Source organism: Colobus angolensis, unplaced genomic scaffold, assembly GCF_000951035.1.
Source record: "Colobus angolensis palliatus isolate OR3802 unplaced genomic scaffold, Cang.pa_1.0 Scaffold601, whole genome shotgun sequence".
In the NCBI taxonomy this organism is placed as follows: domain Eukaryota; kingdom Metazoa; phylum Chordata; class Mammalia; order Primates; family Cercopithecidae; genus Colobus; species Colobus angolensis.
In genome coordinates this window covers 634,185-661,656 of record NW_012119611.1, presented here as the reverse complement: position 1 = coordinate 661,656, position 27,472 = coordinate 634,185, and the positions used below count along the sequence as shown (strand labels likewise).

The 27,472-nt window shown below is 38.4% G+C and overlaps 1 protein-coding gene across 1 annotated transcript in view; it reads right to left on the bottom strand.

Moving 5' to 3' along the window:
- Window positions 1–253: 253 nt before the first annotated feature.
- Window positions 254–27,472, bottom strand: part of GAB3 (GRB2-associated binding protein 3) — a 73,976-nt gene continuing 46,757 nt past the window's right edge. Inside the window, exons 6-11 of the mRNA XM_011963220.1 lie at window positions 20,696–20,751; window positions 20,029–20,248; window positions 17,759–17,840; window positions 16,555–16,657; window positions 2,989–3,105; window positions 254–1,410 (exon numbers count right to left, since the gene is read on the bottom strand). Coding sequence (XP_011818610.1) covers window positions 1,294–1,410; window positions 2,989–3,105; window positions 16,555–16,657; window positions 17,759–17,840; window positions 20,029–20,248; window positions 20,696–20,751 — 695 coding nt within the window. The 3' untranslated portion in view covers window positions 254–1,293. The remainder of the gene's footprint in view (window positions 1,411–2,988; window positions 3,106–16,554; window positions 16,658–17,758; window positions 17,841–20,028; window positions 20,249–20,695; window positions 20,752–27,472) is intronic.

Here is a 27,472-nt window from a genome sequence, read left to right as displayed (position 1 = left end):
GGACCTGTAAAGGAAGGGGTGACATGACACCCTCATTATAAAGTGGGAGTGTTTGTACTCTCAGTACCTAGTTACTTCTCAAGCAGAGGGGAGCAATTGGCTGGGAAAGCTAAGAATGGTATTCATAGGTTTTTCCTGGTCATTTTTCTCTATCACTCCAAAGGTTGGGCCCATCATAGGATAGCCAGGGACAACCTACGCCTTCCCCAAAGTGGTAAAAATTCCTCTGCTAGCATTAGCCAGCTCACAGGGAAACACATTGCATAGGGGACCATGAGAATGGCCTTCAGACTGGCCATCAGTAGGTATTTCTAATTGTAACTACTGATGATAGAGTTCCAGTTGAACATCGCACAAAGAAACCCTCACTTGACATGCACACCTTTCAAGTATCAAAACTGTTCAGATCCCTACTCATTTTGTGTCTGCAGGTGTTTCCCACATGTCTCCAAGGCTCACCCAATTAATCCATTTTGTCAAAATCCTCAGAGGAAGTATGAGGTAGAGGAATGAGTTTGCAATTGGCAGCCTGGACAACTGTATTCTAAGCCGGACTCTGGGTCTTGGCTTTGTGATAATCTTGGGCAAAGCATTCCCTCCTCTAGTTCTCAGTGTTCTTTTCTTCAAAGTGGCATCAACGGTCTCTTCCATGCCTATCTTCCAAGGTCTTTCGGAGAAGACATGAGACGGTGCATGGGAAAAGACCAAGAGCAGCAGAATACCTGGCTACAGGTAGCTGCTTAATTGCAATGTCCTTAGAGCCACCAGTGTCATCTGATATACTTATCTCAGAGCCTGAGATCCATTGCCCCTGTCACTTGTTTTTCTTTGGGGATTGACATGACTAGTCTGCTGAAGTCCTTGGAGTAAGATTTTGCCACCATCACTGGGCTTGATCTCCTCAACTGTCTTCAGAGGCTGGAACAAGATAGTCTCCAGAGGCCCCTTTGCAAGGATAATTTATCATTCTCATTGAAGCACAGGAGACAGGTCAGAATTTCAGGTATTGGAGTCAAACGATAAAATCCTGTTGGTGGCAACACTCACTCCAATCTTTGCTCCGATAAGACAGAGGGGAGGCTAGATTCTCTCAGAGCCCCCTCAGGAAGGCAACTGCTTCCTTCTTTTGTTCCTTCAATGTATAAAGAGGTCTTCTTTCCTAAAGGTTCTGGCCAAGACCTTGAAAACTACACATTCTCTCTTGGTTTTGATCTGTGTTGACCATCAGTGTGTTTTTAGTTGAAAAGAAAAAAATAGAAAAAACTCAAACTGAGCCCCAAGTTTCCCTGTTTCTCATACTTTGGATTGCCTCTCATCCGTCCACTCCTGTTTTGTGCTCTGGAGAGCCTGTGTCTTCTGCTCATCCACTTGGACATAGTCTACTCTTTGTTCTTCTGAAAGGAGAAGTTTCTGAAGAAGGAGAACAAAAAGGTTTTCATTACATCTAACTTAAAATGTCAGGAAAATGTTTACCCTTTTGTATTAAATTACATTGTTAAATATTTGTTGCCCTTTTCTTTGTGTGGAAGCTTTATACTTCGTATATGCGCGTGTGTGTGCACAAACACGCGTTGCTTCCCTCAACTTTGCTCTAGCCACTTGACTTGCTTTGACAAATATAATGTAAGTGGAAGTGACACGGCCTGGCATGGTGGCATGTGCCTGTAATCCCAGCACTCTGGGTAAGAAATACCTGAGACTGGGTAATTTATAAAGGTATCTTTATAATTGGGTATTTCTTCATAGCAGCATGAGAATGGACTAATACACAGGCCAAGGCGGGAGGATCACTTGAGCCCAGGAGATCAAGATCATTTTTTATTAAAAAGATAAAAAACAGCTGTGGGTGATGGTGTGCAACTGTAGTCCCAGCTACTTGGGAGGCTGAGATGGGAGGATACCTTGAGCCCAGGAGATCGAGGCTGCAGTGAGCTATGACCATGCCACTGCACTCCAGCCTGAGTGACAAAGTGAGATCTTGTCTCATGAAAACAAAACAACAATAACAAAAAGGAAGTGACATGTTCCAATCATAAGGAGAAAAGAGGTATTCTGTGATTCTGCAATCTCTCTTTTTCCTCTGCCAGGAGGCCAGCACACTTCAGATGGGGGCTGCTTCTCTTGCCTGGGCCCTGGACTGGAGATGACCTGGAACACAAAGGCTCTGGCCTGCAATAAAAGAGCCTTTGTGTTGAAAGTAGATGAGATTTGGGGGTTGTTTGCTTTGAGTGCATAGTCTACCAAAACTGACTAATGCTCCTTTTATACTTATTGCTCCCACCCTTCTTAATAGCTTTTCTCCAGTCTCATATCAGGTTTTTGGAATGATATTAAAAGCAGAAAAGAAGTAGAAGTTACCTCAGCAAAAGAGTAGGAAAGTCCTCCATTGTTTCCCATGCACTCATTCCTTACGCTGTACAGTGGGTGATACTAGTTCACAGCTATGATGACTTACCTGTATTAACTCAATTAATCCTCACAACAGTCCTTGACATAAGTGTTGTCATTTCTGATTTCCATTTTTCAGATGAGAATTCTACCCAAAGGGGTAGCTGCCCAACTTGGCATTCAAGGCCCCTTACTAAGGGGTTCCACTTCCAACTTACAGTTCTTTCCACTGCTCCCTCAGGTCTAACCAAACTAGGCTGTTACTTGTTCCCTAAACAGGATGTTCGTATACCTGGAGGGTCCTCTACCTCACCCTCATTTCTGCCTGAGACATTTTTCTATAAACTTTATGGTCCAAATTTTGAAGTGTGAATATCACATCTATTTATACATATACACACAAAGAACACACCCTAGAAGGAAATACACCAAGATTTCATTCTGTCTGGGAAATGGGATTAGGGCTGATTTTAATATTCTTCATTATACATGTCTGCATTTTTCACACTTTCTAAGGAGAATATGCATGATTTGATCATCAGAAAAGTCTATGCAGAAATGGAATCACCTGGGGATTCTCAGACGCAAAGCCCTTCCTACCTGCTGCATGGGGGCTGGTGATGCTGAATTGAAGTCCAGGGCCAAATAATCTAGGCTGAATTTCTTTGTCCACGTAAAAGCACCACTGCTCAGGGAACTGGCTGTTCGGTGCTCCTCCTAGGAACCAACATCGCAGGAGTCAGGTTAATGATGTCTATCTGGGTTGCTCAAGGGAAGGAGGACAAGTTGTGGCTTCACCCAAGCAGATGCCGTCATATCGTAACAGAATAGTCTGATGAGACCTGAGTCAATCAGCCTGCATATCTGAGTAAGAACTGTAATTTTAAACAGAACATAGCCAATCTGGCCTTCACAATGAAACTATACCATTATTCACCATGGGAACAGTATGCCAAAATTCACTCAAAAAGGAATTTGCTTCACGAATCTGACAGGTCTGTGACACTTTAGAGATTAAACCCTGACGAGATCAACTATACATATTAAAGTTCTCGTGAAGGCATCCCAAATGCATTTAAATATAATTTGCACAATACAGTTATAACATAGATGAAACTCAGGGCCCAGCTTCAGAAGTGAAATGCTACCGATCTGTATCTTTGAAGCTGTTTCCCCTCTACCATCTTTCCTTCTCCTCCCAAGAGGTAAAGCACTATCTTGAATTTTGTGCTTACCACTCCTTTTACTTTTAAATATAGTTTTATGAGTATGCAAGTATCCTTAAATAACAGACTATTTCCTTTTGCCTGTTTTTGAATGTCATATCAACAGAATCACATTGCATACATTTTGGGTGGCTTCAGTTTTGTGTTCAATATTAGGTACTCCACATTCACTTGTGTTGATGCATTAGCCCTATTTCACTCATTTGCACTGGGTCAGATATTCCATTGTATGACTTATTTAACCATTCTGCCATCAAAGGATATTTGAGTTGCTCCCAGTTTGGGGGCTATTACAAGCAATGCTGCCATGGACATTCACGCACCTGTGGGAGAAATTCCAGGGCATTTACTTGGGAATAGAATATGAGCATCTTCAACTTTACTAAACATCACCAAACTATTTTCCAGAGTGAACCAATCTACACGTGTACCATCCTGGTCAACATTTGGTATTGTCAGACGTTTTAACATTTTTCCTACCTGAGACAGGTAAAATGGTATCTTACTGTGGTTTGGTTTTCCATTCCCCTGATTATTAATTAGTATGAGTACCTGTTCATATGTTGAAAGGTTATTTATTTCTCCTCTGTGAATTGCCTGTTTGGGTTTGTTTTGTTTTTTGGGTTCTTTTTTTTTTTTTTTTTTTTTTTTTTTCTGGTTAATTTTTGTATTGAATTGTCTATTTTTCTTACTTACCCTGAGTACTTTTTCCTATGCCCTGGAGAGTAATCATTTGCTATCATGTATGTTACAGATAGCTCATGACAGTCTAGCTTCTTGTCTTTTCATTTCTTTTTATGGGATTTATTTTGACTAAGAAATACTTTTAATGTAATATGTCAATCTTTTCCTGCATGGCTTGCACTTGCATTATGTTTAAGGAATCCTGCCCTATGCTGAGGTCATAATTTATTTATCTATATTTTTTCCTGAAATTATAAAGTTTTGTAATAATTTGCTCCATGTTTAAGCAATAATCTCACTTGAACTGATTTTAATAATGTATATGGTGGAGCAATAGAAATAAAATTCATTCCATTTTTGTTGTTGTTTTTACTCAACATGGATAACTAGTTTCCCCCAGAATCAGCTTCAAAGTTCCTCAAAAATCTCTGTTAGGGAATTGGTAAGGTAATGTCTTTAATATTTGAGTCTTCCTATTCAGGAACATGGTCTACTTTTCCACTTATTTCATTCTCCTTAATGTCTTTTGATAAATTTTAATAATTTTCTCCACAATATTTTTTTGTTAGATTTATCCCTAAATACCTACAGTTTGTTGTTACTATAAATGGTAAGTTTCGTTTAAATTCTTTTTTCTGTTTGTTACCATTATATAGACATCCAACTGGATTGTGTATATTGACTTTATATCCATCAATCTTGATATCTTTTATTAATTGTAATTATTTATTTTACTAATTTAGTAATTCTAATTATTTCTAAGTAGATTATTTCAAGTTATCACTCATATAAGCAGATTATTTTGAGTTATCACTTCATCTATGAATAATCACTGTTTGTCTTCTTCCTTCCTTTCTCATTTTTACTCATTTTGTTTCTTTAGGAGATATTTTTAGTGTTTAAACACTGAATATGATATCTACTATAGGTTCTATAAGATTCATTTTTCATTTATTATGACGTTAAAGAAAATTCCTCTATTCCTTGTTCACTAATAGATTTTTTCATGAATAGATGTTGAGTTCTATCAAATGCTTTTTCTGCATCTAGTAAGATAATATATCATTTTTCTCCTTTAATCTGTTAATGTGCTTGGTTGACTTAATAGATATTCCTGGTTTATGGTTGTAATAGCTCATCTCCCTGAGAATATTTGGTAATAATAGAGTTTTAAAAAGTTTTCCGGCCGGGCACGGTGGCTCAAGCCTGTAATCCCAGCACTTTGGGAGGCCAAGGTGAGCGGATCACTTGAGGTCAGAAGTTCAAGACCAGCCTGGCCAACATGGTGAAACCTTGTGTCTACTAAAAATACAAAATCAGCCAGGCATGGTGGCGTGCACATGGAATCGCAGCCATTCGGGAGGTTGAGGCAGGAGAATCACTTCAACTTCGGAGGCAGAGGTTGCAGTGAGCTGAAATCACGCCACTGCCCTCCAGCCTGGGCGACAGAACAAGACTCCGCCACACAACAAAATAAAATAATAAATAAATAAAAAGGCCTTTCCTTCTGGCATAGTTCTTATTTTGTCTAATCTGTTTTGGTGTCAATCTTTCATGCTAGAGTTCTCCTGAAATGTCACATGAAATCACTGACTGTTGCTTATACTTATGAGCGAAAGACCAAAAAGCTAACATGAAGCTTTGTGTACATGGATGGTGTTTGTCAACTCTGGAGTTTTCTGCAGGGTGATCCCATTGGGTGGTTATCTTAAGTAACCCTCAATATTAGGAACTACATTTTGCCACTTGGGCTGCTCAAATAGCCTGGAGAAATATTTTCTAATATCCAAACTCAATTGTAAAGGTCTGGTTGTCAACATTCTGGAAAAGGGCTTAAGAATGGTTCTCATATCCATTATGCCTATTTACTTAATCACCTTGTTGTTAGTATAGTATTCATGGTCAAATATGTCTAGTATCCCCCAGTGCAGAGATCTTTTGTTTTACTCTCTCCAGAGAGACTGCACTTCAACTTTTCTGTGAGATGGGGGATGGAAAGTCATAGCGTTTCACCTCCATGGAGTGAGGGAAGGGATCTTGGAATTTACCTGATGCCTTTGACCACTACTACTTCTTTTACTTTCCCTTCAACCCTACTTCAGAACTACCTACTGTGGACAATTCCTGAATTCTTTGGGTAGTCTGAGTATAAGTCAAGTTGCTTCTTGCCTGCCTTCCACCACATTTAAGATTTAATTTTTTTTGTGGGGGGGGAGGGTCTTATAAGTCATTTACTACATATCTACCTGCATTCCAGTTTCCAATATGCTACTGCTATTTTCTTCTCCAATTCTTGATATCTTTGTGGATTTATGCCTTTAACAGATTTCTTTACTGTTATTTTAGAGAGTGTTTGGGGATGGAGAGAAACTGGAGGCTTGTGGTCAATCTTCCATCTGAGGTTCATGTGTCAGTACTTTATTTCTTTTTATGGCTGCATAATACAATGGAATATTATTCATTATATATTATACTACATTTTATTCACACATTCATCAGTTGATGATCATTTCAGTTGTTTTCCCTTTCTGGCTACTATGAAAAAATGCTTCTACGAACATTTGTGTATGAGTATTTGGTTAGACATACTCTTCTGTGGGATTTTAAAATCTGCATCCATGAATAACAATGGCCTACAACTTTCTACTTATGTAATTGCTATTTGTTTTATCAAATTATTTTAGCCTCATAAAGTAAGGTGAGCAATATTCTCTTCTCCCATTCCTGGTAGGTGTTTATATAAGATTGCACTTATCTCTTCTTTTTGGTTGAAACTATCTGCAAAGTTTTTTGGGCCTTATGATCCTTTGTAGTACAAATGTTCCTACTCATTCAGTGTCTTTAACAGGTACATAAACATTCAGGTTTTCTACTTCTACTTGAGTCAATTTCTGATTTTTTTTTTCTTTTTTTTTTGAGACGGAGTCTCGCTCTGTTGCCCAGGCTGGAGTGCAGTGGCCGGATCTCAGCTCACTGCAAGCTCCGCCTCCTGGGTTTACGCCATTCTCCTGCCTCAGCCTCCCGAGTAGCTGGGACTACAGGCGCCCGCCACCGCGCCCGGCCGTTTTTTGTATTTTTTAGTAGAGACGGGGTTTCACCATGTTAGCCAGGATGGTCTCGATCTTCTGACCTTGTGATCCGCCCATCTCGGCCTCCCAAAGTGCTGGGATTACAGGCTTGAGCCACCGCGCCCGGCCCTGATTTTTTTTTAATTCAGAGAATTTGCCTATAACCAAAGTTTTCAAATTTATTGGTACAGAGTTGTTCACAAAAATTTCTTAGGCAGTTAATCTCTCATGTATTTGCAATTATTATCTGTTTTTCATTCTTAACATTACTTACTTGAATTCATATCTTTTTTATTAGTTTTGTTAAATTTTAGTCTTTTTAAAGAGCCAATTACAGCTGTATTGATCCTCTCTGATTTTGTTGTTTATTTTGTTAGTTTCTGTTCTTGCCTTTATTCATTTGACTTTTGTAGGGTTTTTCTAAACTTATTATTATAAAATTTTTCCAGCAATCAGCCAAATTAAAGAAAATATACCCATCCTGTATACTCCACTAACATTTTATTATACTAACCTGCTTGTAAGTCTTTGGGCTTGTGGAGGAATGGTACCTTTCATGAATTGTGAGCAACTTGAGCATTATCCCTTGACATATTGCTTCTCTCCTATTTTTCTATAATCTCCTTCAACAACTCTGACTATACAAATATTTGACCTTCTTATTCTATCTTCCATGTCCCAAATTTCTTTCATCTCCATGTTTTTAACTCCTTGTTCTGATTTATTAGTAACTTCTTCATAAATTATCTTCCAGCTCACTAAATCACTCTTTGTGCTTAGTCTGTTTATCTGATCCATTGAGTTTCTAATTTCATTCTTGTTTTTATTTCTACAAGTTGTAAATGGTCTTTTACAATCTACTTGGTCATTTTTAATAATATCTCATTACTTAATCCAACTTTCAATTTCTCATTTATTTCTTTAAATATAGTAAAACTACTTATTTTATATTCAAAACTCAGTATTTCCAAAAACTGCCTACTTCCACATTTGATTCTATTATTTGTAATTCTTATTAATTTGGGGGGTTGCCGTTTTTCAATATTTTTGACCCCAGAGATTTCTTTTCCCTTCCCTTTTTTCAGCTGAGTTTTAGATTTAAAAATGTATCATATTTATAATAAGAGGTGTTTTTCATGCTATCTTGCCTACCAAAGTGTCCCATCAAATTTTGAAAATAGAATAAATGTAGTTTCACCTCCAGTAATGTTGAATAAAGTAATTTTGACCACCCTTCCTGTCAAGAACAATATTTTTTTCCTTTTTTGGTAGAAATTAAAAAATTGTTTCTAAAATTTTTATGGGAGTAGAAAAGTCAAAGAAAAAAAAACCTTGAGGAGGGAAACAAAGCAGGAGGACTTACATTCCTTGATATTGAGTCTTATAAAACTACAGCAACTAAGGGAGTTCATATTGTTCAAAGATAGGGAAACCAACAGAATAGAATTAAGAGTCCATAAAAAAACCCATACATATATGGATACTTGATTTATGGCAAAGATGGCACTGCTGAATAGTCAGTAAATGATACTTATTTTACATAAATGGTGCCAACCAATTAGATAAACATATGGGGAAAAATGAGTCTTGACCCCCATCTCACAGCACACACAAGTTAATTCAAGGTGATATAATCCAAATGTGAAGGTAAAACTAGAAAACTCCTAGGAAATAGCCATAATTCACCCGAGATCAAATAGATGATTATCCTGTATTAAAGAAATTGAATTCACCCAGAGGGTTTCACTGGTGAATTATACCTAAAATTTAAAGAATAAACAAAACTAATTCTACACGATCTGTTCCAGAAATTAGAAGAGGAGAGAACACTTCCTGAGGAACCCAGCATGACCTTAATAACAAAACCACACAAAGACACTACAAAAACCTAAAGATCAACACCCATTAGGAACACAGACATGAAAATCCTCAACAAAATATTAGCAGATGAAATGCAGCAATATATACAAGGAGATAATACACCATGACCAAATGGGGTTTATCTAGAGAATACAAGACTGGCTTAAAGCCTGGCACAGTGGCTCATGCCTATAAGCCTAGCATTTTGGGAGGCTGAGGTGGGAGGATGGCTTGAGCTCAAAAGTTCAAGACCAGCCTGGGCAACATAGCAAGACCTTGTCTCTACCAAAAAAAAAAAAAAAAAAAATCCCAAGAAATCTGAAGAAAATAAAAACTTCCTATAATTAATAAGTTAATTCAGCAACCTCAAACTCTTGGGCTCAAGGGATCTTCCTGTCTCAACCTCCTGATTAGCTGGGACTATAGGCACAGCTGCTATGCATGGTTTTTAATAACATTTTTGTAGAGACAGGGTCTCACTTTATTGCCCAGTCTGGTCTTGAATTCTTGGGCTCAAGCCATTCTCCCACATCAGCCCCCACAAAGTCCTGGGATTACAGGTGTGAGCCACTAAACTCAGCCAATCATATTTCTATATACTACCAATGGGTCATTGGAAGCTGAAATTTAAAAAATACCATTTATAATAGCTCCAAAAATGAAATACTTTGATATAAATCTAATAGGACATGCATAAGATCTATGTAAAAATTACAAAATTATGAGGGGAAAAAATCAAAGAAAATCTGAATAAATAAGCCGGGTGTGGTGGCTCATGCCTGTAATCCCAGCACTTTGGGAGGCTGAGGCAGATGGATCATTTGAGGTCAGGCATTTGAGACCAGCCTGGCCAACATGGTGAATCTCTGTCTCTACTAAAAATACAAAACAATTAGCTGGGCGTGGTGGCATGTGCCTGTAATCTCAGCTACTTGGGTGGTTAAAACATGACAATCACTTGAACCCAGGAGGCGGAGGTTTCAGTGAGTCAAGATTGTGCCACTGCACTCCAACCTGGGCAACAGACAAGACTCCGTCCAAAAAAAATTAAAAAACCCAATCTGAATAAATGGAGAGCTATACTGTGCTCACTAACTGGAAGATTCAGAATAGTAAAGACTCAATTCTCGAATGTATTTATAGATTTAATGCAATTCCAATTAAAAAAAGTCTTAGCAGGATAGCTTTGTAGATAAAGAACACCTGACTCTAATTACACATGGAAAGGCAAAGGAAGTAGAATAACAAAAACAAGTTTTAAAAACAAGAATGAAGTTAGAGAAAATACACTTCCTGATTTTAAAATTTACTCCAAAGCTACAATAATCAAGACTGTGTGGTATAGGCAAAGAGACAGACAATGAAACAGAATAGAAAATCTACACAAATATGCCCAACTGATTTATTACAGAGGTGCAAAGAAAATTCAATGAAGAAAGGATTATATTTTCCATAAATGGTACTGAAACATTTGGCCATCCATATGCAAAATGTCAACTTCGACTTCACCTCACATCTTACACAAAAATTAACTTAAAATGGATCACAGACCTAAATGTAAAACCATAATTCTTTTAGAAGGAAATAAAGGAGAAAATTCTAATGAACTAGGTTAGGCAGAGTTCTTAGACATGATAACAATCCATTAAGGAAACAAAATCAATAAATTGGACTTAATTAAATTTTAAATGTTTACTCCGCAAAAGACAGAAGAGAACGGAAAGAGAAGCTCCAGATATGGAGAAAACATTTGCAAATTATATATCCATTGGAGGACTTGGTTTTTTTGTTTTGTTTTGTTTTGCTTTGTTTTTGTTTTTGTTTTTTTGTTTTGAGACAGAGTCTTACTCTGTCACCCAGGCTGGAGTGCAGTGGCATGATCTTGGCTCACTGCAACCTCTGCCTCCCGAGTTCAAGCGATTCTCCTGCCTCGGCCTCCCGAGTAGCTAGGACTACAGGCACATGCTACCATGCCCAGCTAATTTTTGTATTTTTAGTAGAGACAGGGTTTCACCATTTGGCCAGGCTGGTCTCCAACTCCTGCCCTCAAATTATCCTCCCACCTCAGCCTCTCAAAGTGCTGGGATTACAGGCGTGAGCCACCGTGCCTAGCCCCTTTGGAGGACTTGTACACAGAATATATAAAGAACTCTCAAAACTCAATGTAAGAAAACAAACAACCTGATTTAAAAATTGGCAAAAAGATCAAACAGATACTCTACCAAAGAAAATATATGGATGGCAAGCAAACACACCAAAATATGTCCAACATAATTTACCATTAGGGAAGCACACGTTAGAGCCACACTGAGATACCAATATACATCCATTAGAAGGTAGAAATTTAAAAATCTGGTAATACCAACTATGCTGGCAAAGGAGGTGGAGCAACCGGAATTCTCATAAGTTGCTGGTAGGAGTACAAAATGGTACAGCCATTATGGAAAACATTTTGGCAGTATCTTACAAAGCTAAATAAACAATTGATGACTCAGTTAAACACACATTTGATGACCCAGCAACACCACTTCTAGGTATTTATTCTAGAGCTGGATTTCTCAGCTGTGGCAACTAATGACATTTGGGGCTGGATAGTTCTTTGTTGAGAGGGCTGTCCTGTGCATTGTAGGATGTATAGCAGCCCCCCTGATTTTTTTCCATTAGATGTCATTAGCACTACCTCCTCCACTCCAAGTTGTAGCAATCAAAAATGTCTCAAGACATTGCCAAATATCCCGTGAGGGTCAAAATCAACACTGGCTGAGAACCACTGCTCTAGAGAAATGAAGACGTCTATCCATGTAGAAACCTGTCATATACCACTAAGATCAGAAACAAGGCAAGCATGCCCACTTTTGCTACTTCTATTCAACAAAGCATTGGGAGTTCTAGCCAAAGCAGTCATGTGAGAAAAAGAAAGAGAAGACACCCAAACTGGAAAGGGAGATGTAAAGTAATCTCTATTTGCTGATAGTATAACTTTATATATAGATAACCCTAAAAATTCCACACAAAAACTAACAATAAATTAAAAATAAACAAATTCAGCAAAGTTGCAAGATATAATATCAATACTCAAAAACTAGTTGCATTTCTATACACTAATAATGAACAATCATAAAAGGAAATTTTAAAAAATTTCATTTACAATATCATCAAAAGGAACAAAATACTTAGGAATAAATTTAACCAAGGAGGCAAAGACTTATACACTGAAAACTATAAGAAAGAAAGTAAAGGAGACATAAGTAAATGAAAAGATATCTGTGTTCATGAATTGGAAGACTTAATATTGTTAATATGATAATATTATGCAAAACAGTTTGCAGATTCAAAGCATTCCCCATCAGAATTCCAATGGCATTTTTTTGCAGAAATAAAAAACCCTGTCCTTAAAGTTCACATGTAATATTAAAGGACCCTTAAATGACAAACCAATCACAAAAAAGAAGAACAAAGTTGGAAGACTCATACTTTCTGATTTCAAAACTTACTACAAAGCTACACTAATCAAAACAGTGTGGTACTGGCATAAGGACAGACATATAGACCAAGAAATAAATCCTTGCATAAGTTAATTTTCAATGAGATTTTCAAAGAGAGCGCCAGGACCATTCGACATGGAAAGGATAGTCCAGTCTTTCCAACAAATGGTGCTGGGAAAACTGAATGTCCACAAGCAAAAGAATGATGTTGGACTCTAACCTTATACCATATACAAAAACTAACTCAAAAAAGATCAAAGATCTAGACGTAAGAGCTAAAACTATAAAACCTTTAGAAGAAAACAGGAGACAATCTTCACGACATTGGATTTGGCATCCCATTTCATGGATATGGCACCAAAAGCAAGGCAATAAAAGGAAAGAAAATTTTGAAATCAAAAACTTCTGTTCATCAAAGGACACTATCAAGAGAGTGAAAAGAGAACCCACAGAATGAGAGAAAATATTTGGAAATCATGTATCTGATAAGGGGTTAACATCCAGAATACATTTTAAAAATTCCTATAACTAAACAACAATAAAAAAAGAAACAACCTAACTTAAAAATATGCAAAGGACTTGAATAGACAATTCTCCAAAGAAGATATATAAATGGCCAATAAGTAGATAAAAAGATGTTCATTAATCATTAGGGAAATGCATATGAAAACCACAATGAGATACCAATTCACACCCATTAGGATATCTATTATAAAAAATGATAAATAGGTCAGGCGTGATGGCTCACGCCTATAATCCCAGCACTTTGGGAGTCCAAGGCAGGCGGATCACATAAGGTCTGGAGTCTGGGATCAGTTTTGCCAACATGGTGAAACCCCATCTCTACTAAAAATACAAAAATTAGTCGGGCATGGTGGTACACGCCTGTAATTCCAGCTACTTGGGAGACTGAGTTAGGAGGATCGCTTGAACCTGGGAGGTGGAGGTTGCAGTGAACCGAGACTGTGCCACTGCACTCCAGCCTGGGCAATAGAGAGAGACTCTGTCTCCAAAAAAAAAAAAAAAAAGATAAATAAAAAGTGTTAGTGAGGATGTGGAGAAATTGGAACCCTTGTGCATTACTGGCAGTAATGTAAAATGATGCAGTCACTGTGGAAAACAAGTTTGGTAGTTCCTTAAAAAGTTAAGTATAGAATTACCATATGATCCAGAAATTCCACTTCTACATATATATACAAACAAATTGAAAGCAGGAAGTCAAACACACACTTGTATGCCAATGTTTATAGCAGCATTATTCATAATAGACAGTGGTAGGAACAACCCTAAATGCCCATTAGCAGATGAATGGATGAAAAAATGTGGCCTATACAGTTAAATATTACTCAGCCTTAAAAAGAAATGAAATTCTGATATATCCTACAATATGGCTGAATCTTGAAAACGCTAGACGAAATGAAAGAAGACAAACACAAAAGGACAAATATTGTATGACTCCACTTATATGAGGTACCTTGAATTAAGTAAGTTCATAGAGACAGAAAGTAGAACTTTACTACAAGAAAAGTATTTTTTGAAAACTGTAAAAGAAAGCTTCTAACAGTTTTAATTGCCTAAAAACTTGAAAAAAAAAATCCAAATGTCATTCCATGGGTGAGGGGACAAACAAGATGTGACACATCCATATGCTTGAACACTGCTCAGCAATAAAATGGAAGGAGCCATTAATACATGTAACAACGGATGAATTTCAAAAAAACCATTCTGAGTGAAAGAAGCCAGTTTTAAAAGGTACTGTATGATTCTATTTTTGTGGCATTCTTGAAAGGACAATACTATAGTCATGAAGAACAGATCAGTGGTTGCTAGGGGTTACAGGTGAAGGGAGGATGTGGCTGTAAAGAGGTAGCATGAGGGATTTTGGAACTGTTGTGTATTCTGATCATGGTGGTGGTTACACAAATCTCTATATATGTTCAAACTCGTAGAACTGCACACCAAGAGAAAGTCAATTTCACTGTATGATGTAAAAATGATCTAAAAACTTAAAAGTAATGTAATACCATAATACAAAATTAATGTGAGATTTAAGAGTCTAGAACTCTACTATAAAAGCCTTACAAAACTGTTGAAACTAAAGGGCTTGAAAAAGTGATAGAGAAGAAATCCCATATATTAAAATTATGTTTATTCTTCTAAATTTTCTAATATTTCACAAACATTTAAAGAAGAATATATGGCAAAACTTGTATTTCAGTAAAGCAAAACCATGTTTCAGCCCCTGGCCTTAATTACTACATTCAGATCAGAACTTGCCCTTAAAGAGAAAATAAAAACCAACTTAACATATATACTTATGCGCAAAATCAAAGTCAAATCATACTAGGTTTGACTACCATATTGGGCTGTTAATGTGGCACAAGTGAAATAATGTAAATCAAAGTCATATGAAACTGTCTTATTACTAAAGTTAAAAAAACACAATTGAACAAGATGGGATAGCCTTTAAACATTTTTATATGACAGTTCCCATGATCATAGCTACTATCAGCCAGTGTTCTGGGTTCTTAATCTGCTGTGTCATGTTGCCTACTAATACACGGAGACAGTCATTGATCAGTGATCATAAACCTAGGCAAACAAACGATTCTTAACTTTGTTGTTAATGAAACACTGATCTTTCTCACAATATCAAAGATCAGAAATGAACTGTTGGTATCTGCAATGACTCTGCACTTGCTTCCATTGGGTTTTAGATTCACTTCCTTTTTCTGTTCTCTGGAGACAGAGCACAGATGTTAAGCATCATTTTATAAGAGTGTTTTCTTCTAGAAATTTCCCAAGGGCCATTACTAAGTGTGAGAAATATTGGGAAGACCGTAACAGATTTGTGTATGAGTCACTTTGCATCTGCATACGGTTAAGTGCACTTACAGCACAATTTGAATAAAATAAGAAGGCAAAATGAAGCATTTAACTATAACTTAACTGGAGATTACTATTTTTAGATTTTCAGTTGCTGATTATCCTTGCATATAGGAAGGCAGAAATGTCTTCTCAAGAGTATATTGTCACAGTGCCTTGAACATTGTCCTTCTAAGATCTCTTCAAAATTTCACAGTTCGAACAGAAGCTCTCTCTTGAGTTCCCTACATTTCTAAATTGCAGAACAGGCACTGTCACGGCTAAAGTATCTTCTAGTTGCCAGAGGTGCTAAAAGTCCCTCTCCATCTTCAAAAGCCCATGTTTTCAATAGCATCCAAGATGAAGAGAATAGAAGGAACAACAGGCTAGAAGGGAAACATCAGGACTCTTTAACTGCAAATGGTTAATCAAGTCTGCATCCACTCAGGTCTATAGAACGATCCCATAATAGGAGTCTTCCAGAGGCTAATACACACTCACAGTCCAGGGCACTGTACCTTTCCCAATGGGACTCTAAGTGATTCATCCTCCAGGAAGGTTCAGAAACAGTCAGGCAGGGCCACCAGGTGGAAGGGAACATGCAATATGTTGAGTTTTTACAATTTAAACTCTGGACATCCAGAGAACTACAAACCTATTGGGGTCAAACAGGACATCACAGCCTTGGTGAAAAGAATTGCTGGCATTTCCATTTTTAAATTAAGCAAGCCTCAGCCCTGGGCTATCTTGAAATACTGCAATCTCAAAATGGTATGAGGAGTCGAATGTTGCAAGAAAAAAAGCCAACTCCAAATTGATTTGTTCCAAGTCTAGAAAAGCTTATGGCCTGGTTTTACGATCAAGTGGTTGTTTTAAAATTGCACAGGGTTTACTGAAGGCTGTGTTTCCTTTTTAATGAGCTCATAAGAATATAGGTTGGGGTGAAGGATAAGAAGAGTGTGAAAAATATAAGATTACCATTTCGATGTAGCTTTCTTCCTCTTCTCTGGAAACAGGATTAGCAAAAAATCTTGCAGAATTAATACCATTTCTTTCTGGAGAGAGAAAGCTGGTTCGACTGCTAAGAATAAAAATATAGATGAGGTCAAAGCAATGTCTTACAGCTGCTCTGAAAGCCAGCCAGGAACTAACATGGCCCTCATGGGGTTTCAGCCCTCCTCTTCCAGACACAACTTCCTTCCGGCCAAAGCAATTCCTGAAGAGGCAGAAAATGCCCAGCAGTTTCTGCTCCACTTTGGGGCAAATGGCTCCCAATTCACAAAGGCTGCTTTTTCTCAGGCCCTCTATGTGACACAGCTCATGAGTTTTCTAAATGGACGAGGGCATCATATCATTTAGAAAAAAATAAACTCCTTTGGGGCCTTCTAGTTTCTATTCAATGTAAGGAAAAGTGAGGATGTATGGCCATTCCTCTGATAGGACACAAGACTGCTAATCAACTTCCATCCTTCTTCTGAGTCAGAAGCATGAGCTGACTCACAGTCTTGGCTGGAAATACAGCTCATTGCAGAATTCTGCTTTACAATGCAATTGCGTTTTGTGGCATTTAGAGTGAACTGAGAAACTCCTGAGCCACGCTCAGGGCTAAATAGGCAACTTCTAAAAGGTGAGATGAAAGGGTGCAACTACGTTTTGAAGTTTGTCTACCCAGCCCATGAACCTGGGAACTCCCTTGTCCTACCCCATTCACAAAGTTGGGCTGGGGCCATAGCCAGTTCCACTGAGACTGGGGAACACAATTCTCTCTCCCCAGGAAATCTGAATTGGCATTGAAAAAGAGCCCATCTGTGGGTACTGCAGTTGTAGCATGTAAACAAGTCCGGGGTACGGTACAGCTATCTTTGGCCATGGGGACTGTGCAACAGAGAAAAGAACACTGCAAAGACAAAGAAATGCACAGATGTGACGAGTGAAGCAGAAGTGAGCAGATTCCTTGGGTTCCCGATAGCACACTCGTTCCTGATTCCAGGATCCTGATTCCAGGATCCAGTCATATTCCTTCCTTTGTGATCTATAAAACAGCTCTTGCTCTCGATAATAAACCTCACCCCTCCTTTGGCTTAAACTAGATCAAATGGACTTCAACTACATTTAATCAGAGGCCTAATACACACCAGGCATGTTTGTGCTGAATGAGGCTCTTTTGAGCAATCAGTCTTACCAAGGCACAGTGCGGGTCCTGGTAAGAGATGCATGTTCCCGGATGGTGGAGAGGTTTCTCAGGTCCAGAGGAGGTGGCCGTGCTACAAGACAGTGTGCAACATCCAGGAGGTCAAGGCAAGAATCTAAAGGCTATAAAACTATGACATTTCACTTTCCCAGCACACCAAATTCACATTTACTAACAGGCAGCACTGATGATGAGTGTGAATGTCACTGTCCCCCTCTTCCCTGCCTCACTGGGAGTAAAGACAAATACTGAGCAAATGGTCACATTATCTGCTGGAGGTTAACACCGTGGCAAGGCATTATTAAGAAGTCTCTGTATATCACGCGTGCTTCTAGGTGTCAAAGGCACAGGATGAACAAAGCAGATGAAAGTCTCTGACCTTGTGGAATTGCAACACCTATTACCTCACACCCAATGTGTCTGAAGTGGAAATGTTACCTTTCTTATTACAGGCAGAGATGATCACCCAGGTCCTAGTCTTCCCCACCTACAATCCATTGTCCACCTGATGATCCTTCTGCCTAGAACATTCTTCCCCATCTCTTTGCCTCCAGACAAGATCAGGCCCCACAGCCTGGGCTCTCAAGTTCTCGTACTTACCCTTCACAGCACAGCCCCAGTTTGTGATAATACACTCATCTGTGCTTTACCTGGGCCTAAACTGTGCTCCAGGAGAACAGGGGTGTATCTGGTCTGTTCACTGCAGTAGCCTCGGCACCTAGAGAAGCACTTGGTATCTGCCCCAACCCTTATTCCACCTCAGTGGCCCATCTTCCTGAGTTAGTCCTGGCCCAGGTATCCACCTTTGCATCCACTCACTAAATCTCCAATCCTGAGTCTATCAGACATCTTCTGTTGCCTATGACAAGGTCCTGCAGAGCTGCACTGTCCATTGTCGTGACAACTAGCCACACGTGCCCATTTACACATATGTGTAAATTTATTAAAATTAAATACAATTTAAAATGTAGTTCCTCAGTCACATTAGCCAACTTTCAAGGGTTCAATAGTCATTATTTCCAACATCACAGAAAATTCTGTTGTTGTTTCTGACCAGAATTAATGGCTATTTCCTCTGAACCTCATAAGACAGGATCTGTTCTCCTACTTAGCACTGATTTCATAATTCTATTCTGTGGTCCAGGTGGATTTTACATATCTTCCTCCCCCTCAGACTGAAAAAGCCTCCTTGCTTCCTCATCTTTGTATCCCACTCAGTGCCTACCACAGCACTACATATACAGCACATGCATTGTAAATGTATAAATGTAGTTTGACTGAAATTTTTTTTTCTTTTTTTTTTCTTATACTTTAAGTTCTAGGGTACATGTGCATAGCATGCAGGTTTGTTACATATGTATACTTGTGCCATGTTGGTGTGCTGCACAGTTTGACTGAAATTTAAGGGAATACGCCTGGAGTAGACCAGGCACGAGTAGTGGTCTTAGTTGGCAGCTTTGGGCACAGCTACCTGAAGTGACTTTTTTTGCTTTCTAAAGAGCAAAAAGAAGTCGGAATGGACAAGAGATCAGTCATTCTACCAATGCTTCCTTGTAATCACACAGCCAACTGGGAAGAGCGGGATGAGTAAGAATGAAGTTAACAAGTCAATCTGACCTGCTCTTCCTCTTTCCCTCTTTTCCTATCTATCTCCCTGTCTGTCCATGCTGCTCAACAGACCAGAGAAGCTGCCTGGGAGTAAGACAAAAGCTGCAGGGCACCCTCTGCACAGAGGAGTCAGTCTAATCATTGCCAAAATCCTCTTCTACCCCTGAATACCTCTGCTGATGGGCATGCACAGAACGATGAGTGATAAACTGCATGTGACTCGGTCTGACCTTCAGGAATTGGTGTCAAAGGCTATTCCTGACTGCTTTACAGAGGCTGGCACTATGATTACATTCAAGTGCTGTCTAATGGGGAGATGCCAGGTGGGATTCCATTCTAATCCACCACCACTTATTCCTGGGTTTGTTAGGGAAACAGCCAAAGACGAGCCCTCTGGAATGAACTTGACTTTGTCAGCTGTATTTGCAAGGCCATAGTGCCTGTAAGTCCCCCAACTCCTATTATCATGACAATCTGACACAGCAAGGTGCCCCAGCCCTTCCTATTCCATCCCAGTCACTTCTTTCCTGACCTTATACTCTCCGGCCCTCTGAGATGGTTTCTCTAGGTCTTCCTTTACAGAAACCTTTTCTATGCAACCACTGGAACCTTGCTCCCCTCCCCCTATACAGCAGGTCTGGTCAAGTGCTTACGTTTCCTCTGAGGCTTGAGATCTCTATTCACTGGGGGAGGTTCCAGGTCTGCAGGTAGCTCAGGCAACTGGCTTGAGATGCTTCCTGAGTTCATTGGAATGTAGTCATCAGGGCTGCAGTGGGGTCCAAGACCAGAGGCACCAGCCTGGGGGCTCATGGGCACATAGCTGTCTTCGATACTGGCTGAAGCTGTGGGGTACATCGGGGAGAACCTGCATGGCTGCAAAAGAATAGATGCAGATTGGGAACGACAGACCAGTCATCGAAATGGCTATCAGAGGGCAGCCAAAGCTGCACATATGGTTTCAGTTCCAAACTATCCAAGTATAACTCTGAACTACCTCAGCAAAGTCAGACAAGCCTCTAGCTCAAGTTCTGTCTCTGGACTTATCGTTTTAGTACAGGTGATAACTCTCCAAGATCTGACACTGGAAGACAGAGGGTTATGAATTTATGCAAATGCTTTAAGTATAAAGTGATGCCTTAAGTAGCTATACCAAGTTGAGCAAGTCCTGTAGTTCCCAAGCAAGTTCAAGTCTTCAGGGGGAGACTGGAAGAGTCCTCAGACACTCAGAGTGTTGAATCTTAAAGATTTCAAGGGAATATATATAGATCAGGCTATTTTTGGTAAAATTGATGTGTAAAGGAACCTGAGTGTTGAACTTACCAAATTTAAACTAAGTCGCTTGTCTCGGTGTCTTAAGGATTGGCCTCCTACATCAGCTGCAAGAAATAAGCCAAGGTGGTGAGAAATGCAGAACAATATCAACTGAAACTAGAGTCCAGAGAGGAGAGAAGCATAACACAACAGTTGCTATTAGAGTCTAGCTGGGCAGTCAGAACACATTTCCCCAACAGATGAAAAATCAGACCAGATTTTGAAGAAGTTTCTAGTCGATGGCTTGAGTTCTCTCTGTGAATTAGGAGGAGATATAGCAAGTAATTAACAAATGCTTGTTGCATTTATTACATAAATCTTCTGAGCTGGAGGTTTGAGGAGAGGAGAGAGGTTTGAAATATTCCTTGTAATGAGCAGGAGAACAGGGTGAACAGAAAAACAATTGCCTTGTGGAGCAGCATTAAGGGCTCAATTGAGGTCTGCGACCAGAAAAGCTCCTCAGATAGAGGCATAGAAAGAACATTTGGATTTATCCAGGATTAGAAACTCATCAGATGGATGCAATAAACAATGTGATATTAAAATTTAGAATAATTGTTGAATTTAAAGAGAAAATGTTCAGAAGGCAACAAGATATCTGGGCCTGGACTCAAATGAGATATAATTTGGGGGAATTTAGCAGCTTAGAGATGGCAGTCAAAACCGTAAGAGTAGATGAAACTATTTAGGTTGCAAGTGTTGAGAAAAGTACAAAACTCTAGAGAATCCTAAGATTCAAAGAACTAAGAGATAAGTCAGTGAAGTATCTTGAGAAAGAGCAACTATAGATTAATGAGGAAACTTCGGGGGTATGGTGCCATGAAAGCCTCAGGAAGGAAAGAATGGCCAACGGTGTTGAGTGGTGCAGAGGAGTCCAGCAAAGTGCTCCCAGAGCAAAGCAGCCCTCAGCTCTCAAGAGCTTGGAGGTGTGAAAAGTCAGGAGGCCTCTAAGAAATAAACTTAAAATTCGACAACATCTTAAAATGCAAGGACAACTCCCAGCTCAGAATAAATGTGACAGAGACTGATGGAATTAAGCATATATATTATATATACATATATGTGTATATATATGTATATATCCACGCTTACATATGTTTAAAGATGTACAAGTACTGGTTAAAAACCACTCTGAAGTCAGACTATCTAGTTGTAAATCCCTACACCACCATGTATTAGCTGTGTGGCACTAGACAAGTTACTTACCCTCTCTATGTCTCAGTTTCCTAATTTGTAAAGTGAAGCCAATAATAGAGCCTGTTTCACAGGACTTCCGGAAAGGACTTAGAACACTGCCTAGAACACAGAAACTACTTAATAATTCTTAGAAACTATTATGGAATAACATCTTATTGTGGGACTTGCATGTGTGAGCACAAGCCCTTAACTCCCTTTCCACTACCTGACCCTTTTGAAGTCATCAAAGAACATAAATATAGGGAAAACTCTGAATCAAAGGCATAGGTATAATCCACATGCCAGATACTTTAAGAGATTTATGACAGATAGAATGCAGATGGGATCAGAGTAAAGGAAGGCACTTTTTCTCTTATATGATAGCATTCATCGCAAGCTTCCCAAAGTGCCCTTGGGCCTTAAGGGAACATGCGCAGACAGTACTCCCCATGGCCTGGGGTGGTGGTAGCTATGGAGTGAGTCTCCTCTGCCTTATACTGGGAAAAATCTAAAGACTACACAAGAAAACTATTAGAATTAATACACAAATTCAGTAAAGTTGCAGGCCACAAAATCAACATAGAAAAATCAGTAGCATTTCTATATGCCAACAGTGAACAATCTGCAAAAGAAATTTAAAAGTAATCCCATTTACAGTAGCCACACATAAACTTAAATACCTAGGAATTAACTTAACCAAAGAAGTGAAAGACCTCTATAATGAAAACTATGAGACACTATTGAAAGAAGTTGAAAAGTACACCAAAAAATAGAAAAATATTCCATGTTCACGTATTGGAAGAATCAACATTATTAAAGTGTCCATACTACCCAAAGCAATCTACAGATTCAATGCAATCCCTACCAAAATACCTATTATAGTCTTCACAGCAATAGAAAAAAATCCTAAAATTTGTATGGAACCATAAAAGACCCAGAATAGCCAAAGCTATCCTAAGCAAAAAGAACAAAACTGGAAGAATCACATTACCTGACTTCAAATTATACTACAGAGCTACAGTAACCAAACAGCATGGTACTGGCATAAAAACAGACACATAGACCAAAGGAACAGAATAGGGAACTCAGAAACAAATCCACACACCTACAGTGAACTCATTTTTGACAAAGGTGCCAAGAACATACACTGGGAAAAAGACAGGCACATAAATAAATGGCGCCGGGAAAACTGGATATCCATACACAGAAGAATGAAACTAAGACCCCTATCTCTCACCATGTACAAAAGTCAAATTAAAATGGATTAAACACTTAAATCTAAGACATCAAACTATAAAACTACTACAAGAAAACATTAGGGAAAAAAGGCTAAGACATCAAACTATGAAACTACTACAAGAAAACATCAGGGAAAATCTCTAAGACATTTGCCTGGGTAAAAACTTCTTCAGCAATACACCAAAAGTACAGACAACCAAAGCAAAAATGGACAAATGGGATTACATGAACTTGAAAAACTTCTGCACAACAAAGAATACAATCAACAAAGTGAAGAGACAACCCACAGAATGGGAGAAAATACTTGCAAACTATCCATCTGACAAGGGATTAATAAACAAAATATTTAAGAAGCTCAAACAACTCTATAGGAAAAAAAATCTAACAATCTGATTAAAAGATGGAACAAAGATTTGAATACACATTTCTCAAAAGAAGACAAACATGTGACAAACAGGCATATGAAAAGGTGCTCAATGTTATTGATCATCAGAGAAATGCAAATCAAAACTGTCTCAAAAGAGACATACATGCAGCCAACAAGCATACAAAAAAGCTCAACATCACTGATCACTAAAGAAATGTAAATCAAAACCACAATGATATGTCATCCCACACCAGTCAGAATGGTTATTATTAAAAAGTCAAAAAATAACAGATGCTGGTGAGGTTGCAGAGAAAAGGGAATGCTTACAAACTGTTTTTGGGAATGTAAATTAGTTCAACCATTGTGGAAAACAGTATGGTGATTCCTCAAAGACCGAAAAACAGAAATACCACTCAATCCAGCAGTCCCATCACTGGATATATACTCAAAGGAATATAAATCATTCTAACATAAAGACACATGTACACATATGTTCATTTCAGCACTATTCACAATAGCAAAGACATGGAATCAACCTAAATGCCCATCAATGACAGATTGGATAAAGAAAATGTGGTCCACATACACCATGGAATACTCTGCAGCCATAAAAATTAATGAGATCATGTCCTTTGCAGGAACATATACAGAGCTGGAGGCCATTGCCCTTAGCAAACTAACACAATAACAGAAAACCCAATGCCACGTGTTCTCACTTATAAGTCAGAGCTAAACGATGAGAACACATGGACACACAGAGGGGAGCAATAGACACTGGGGCCTATTGGAGGGCAGAGGATGGTAGCAGGGAAAGGATCAGAAAAATAACTAATGGATACGAGGCTTAATATCTGGGTGATGAAATAGTCAACAAACCCCTATGACACAAGTTTACCTATTTAATAAACCTACACATGTACCCCTGAACTTAAAAGAAAAGTTAAAATAAAAAATATATTTAAAAACTACAATGAGATTATCTTCTCACCCCAGTTAATATGGCTTATATCCAAAAGACAAGCAACAACAAATGCTTGTGAGGATGTGGAGAAAAGGGAATCTTTGTACACTGTTGGTAGGAATGTAAATTAGTACAACCACTATGGAGAAGTTTGGAGGGGCCTCAGAAAACTAAAAATCGAGCTACCATATGATCCAGCAATCCAATTGCTGGGTATATACCCCAAAGGAAGGAAATCAGTGTATCAAAGAGATACCTGCACTCCTATGTTTGCTGCAGCACTGTTCACAATAGCCAAGATTTGGAAGCAACCAAAGTGCCTATCGACAGATAAACAGATACAGAAAATGTGGTACATATATACGATGGAGTACTCTTCAGCCATAAAAAAGAATGAGATCCCGTCATTCAACAACATGCATTGAACTGAAGGTCATTAAGGAGGTTAAGTGAAAGAAGCCAGGTACAGAAAGACAAACATCACATGTCCTCACTTATTTGTAGAATCTAAAAATCAAAATGATTGAACTTACAGGCATAAAGAGTGGAAGAATGGTTGTCAGAGGCTGGGAAAGGTAGTCGGTGGGGGGGGCTGTGGGGGAGGTGGGGATGGTTAATAGATACACAAATTCATTAGAAAGAATAAGACCTAATATTTGATCACACAACAGGGTGACTATAGTCAATAATAACTTAAGTGTACATTTTTTAATAACGAAAAGAGTGTAATTGTATTGTTTGTAACATGAAGAACAAATGCTTGAGGGGATGGATACCCCATTCTCCATGGTGTGCTTATTTCACATTGTATGCCTGTATCAAAACATCTCATGTACCCATATATACACCTACCATGTACCCACAAAAATTAAAAAGAAAAAAGAAACTATAAAAGCAAGAGCAAACCAAACTGAAAAATAGTATAAGGAAATAAATAATAGAGATCACATCAGAACTACAGAAAAAGTTGGTTCTTCAAAAAGATAAACAAAATCAATAAACCTAAAGACTAAGTGGTTTAGTCACTTCTTAGTAACTAGAGTAAGAAAAAGCAAAGAATGCTCAGATAAATAAAATTAGAACTGAAAAAGGAGACATTACAATAGATACCAAAGAAATACAAAGGGTTGTTAGAGATTGTTTTGAACAATTATACATGAACAAATTTGAAAACCTAGAGGAAAAGGATAAATTCCTGGACACGTAAAACCTACCAAGATTGAATCACAAAGAACTAGAAAACCTGAACAAACCAATAATGAGTAATGAGATTGAATCAATAATAAAAAAAGGTGTCCCAACAAAGTAAAGTCCAGAAACTTGATGGCTTTACTGTTGAAGTCTACCAAACATTTGAAGAAGAAGTGACACCAATGCTTCTCAAACTATCACCCAAAAAATGAAGAGGAGGGAATTCTCTCTAACTCATTCTCCAAGGCCAGCATCACCCTGATACCAAAACCAGACAAGGACACAAGAAAAAAAGAAAACTACAGGCCAATATCTCTGATGAACATAAATGCAAAATCCTCAACAAAATACCAGGATTAGTACCTAGGTTATGAAATAATCTGTATAACAAACCCTGCGACATGCGTTTCCCTATGTAACAAACCTGCACATGTACCCGCAACCTAAAATAAAAGTTTTAAAAATTAAAAAATACTAGCCACCTGAGTCAAACAATACATCATAAAGATAATACAACATGATCAAGTGGGATTAATCTCAGGGATGCAAGAATGAGACACATTACATCAACAGAATCCAGGATAAAAACCATATGATCATCTCAATAGAGATGATAAAAAGCATTTGATAAAATTCAACATCCCTTCATGATTAAAAAAAACTATTAACAAACTAGGCATATAAGGAACATACCTCAAAATAATAAAGGCCATATATGACAAACCCACAGCCAACATCATAGAGAATGGGGAAATGCCGAAAGCCTTTCCTCTAAGAACTAGAACAAGAAAAGAATGCCCACTTTCGCCACTTTTATTCAACATATTACTGGACGTCCTGGCCAGAACAATCAGGCAAAAGAAAGAAATAAAAGATATCCAAATTGGAAAAGAGGAAGACAAATTCTATTTGCACATGACATAATATTAAATACAGAAAAATTTAAAGATGCTACCAAAAAACTCTTGGAAGTGATAAATGAATTCAGTAAGTTTACAGGATACAAAATCAACATACAAAAATCTGTAGCGTTTCTATACATCAACAATGAGCTAGCTGAAGAAGAAAGGAAGAAAGCAATCCCATTTACAATAGCTACAAAAAATTTCCCAGGGATAAATTTAACCAAAGAGGTGAAAGACCTGTACAATGAAAACTAAACTACAAAACACTGATAAAAAGAACTGAAGAGGACACAAACAAATGGAAAGAAGAATTAATATTATTAAAATGCTCATGGATCTGGCCGGACACGGTGGCTGACACCTGTAATTCCGGCACTTTGGGAGGCTGAGGCGGATGGATCACCTGAGGTCGGGAGTTCGAGACCAGCCTGATCAACATGGGGAAACCCCATCTCTATTAATAATACAAAAATTAGTTGGGCGTGGTGGCACATGCCTGTAATCCCAGTACTCTGGGAAGCTGAGGTGGGAGGATTGCTTGAGGCCAGGAGTTCGAGACCAGTCTGACCAGTCTGGGCAACATAGCAAGACCCTGTCTCTACAAAAAAAATTTTTTTTTTCAAATTAGCCAAGTTTGGTGGCGTGAGCCTGTAGTCCCAGCAGCTTGGGGGACTGAGGTGGGAGGATCATTTAAGCCCAGAAGTTTGAGGCTATAGTGAGCTATGATCACACCACTGCACTGAAGCCTGGGTGACAGAATGAGACTTTGTTTCTAAAAAAAAAATTTAGAAAGAACAAAGCTGGAGGCATCAAACTACCTCAATTCAAAATATACACAATTACAATAGCCCAAACAGCATGATATTGGTATGAAAACAGACACATAGACCAATGGTACAGAATAGAGAACCCAGAAATAAATCCACATTTTATGACGTCAACATAAC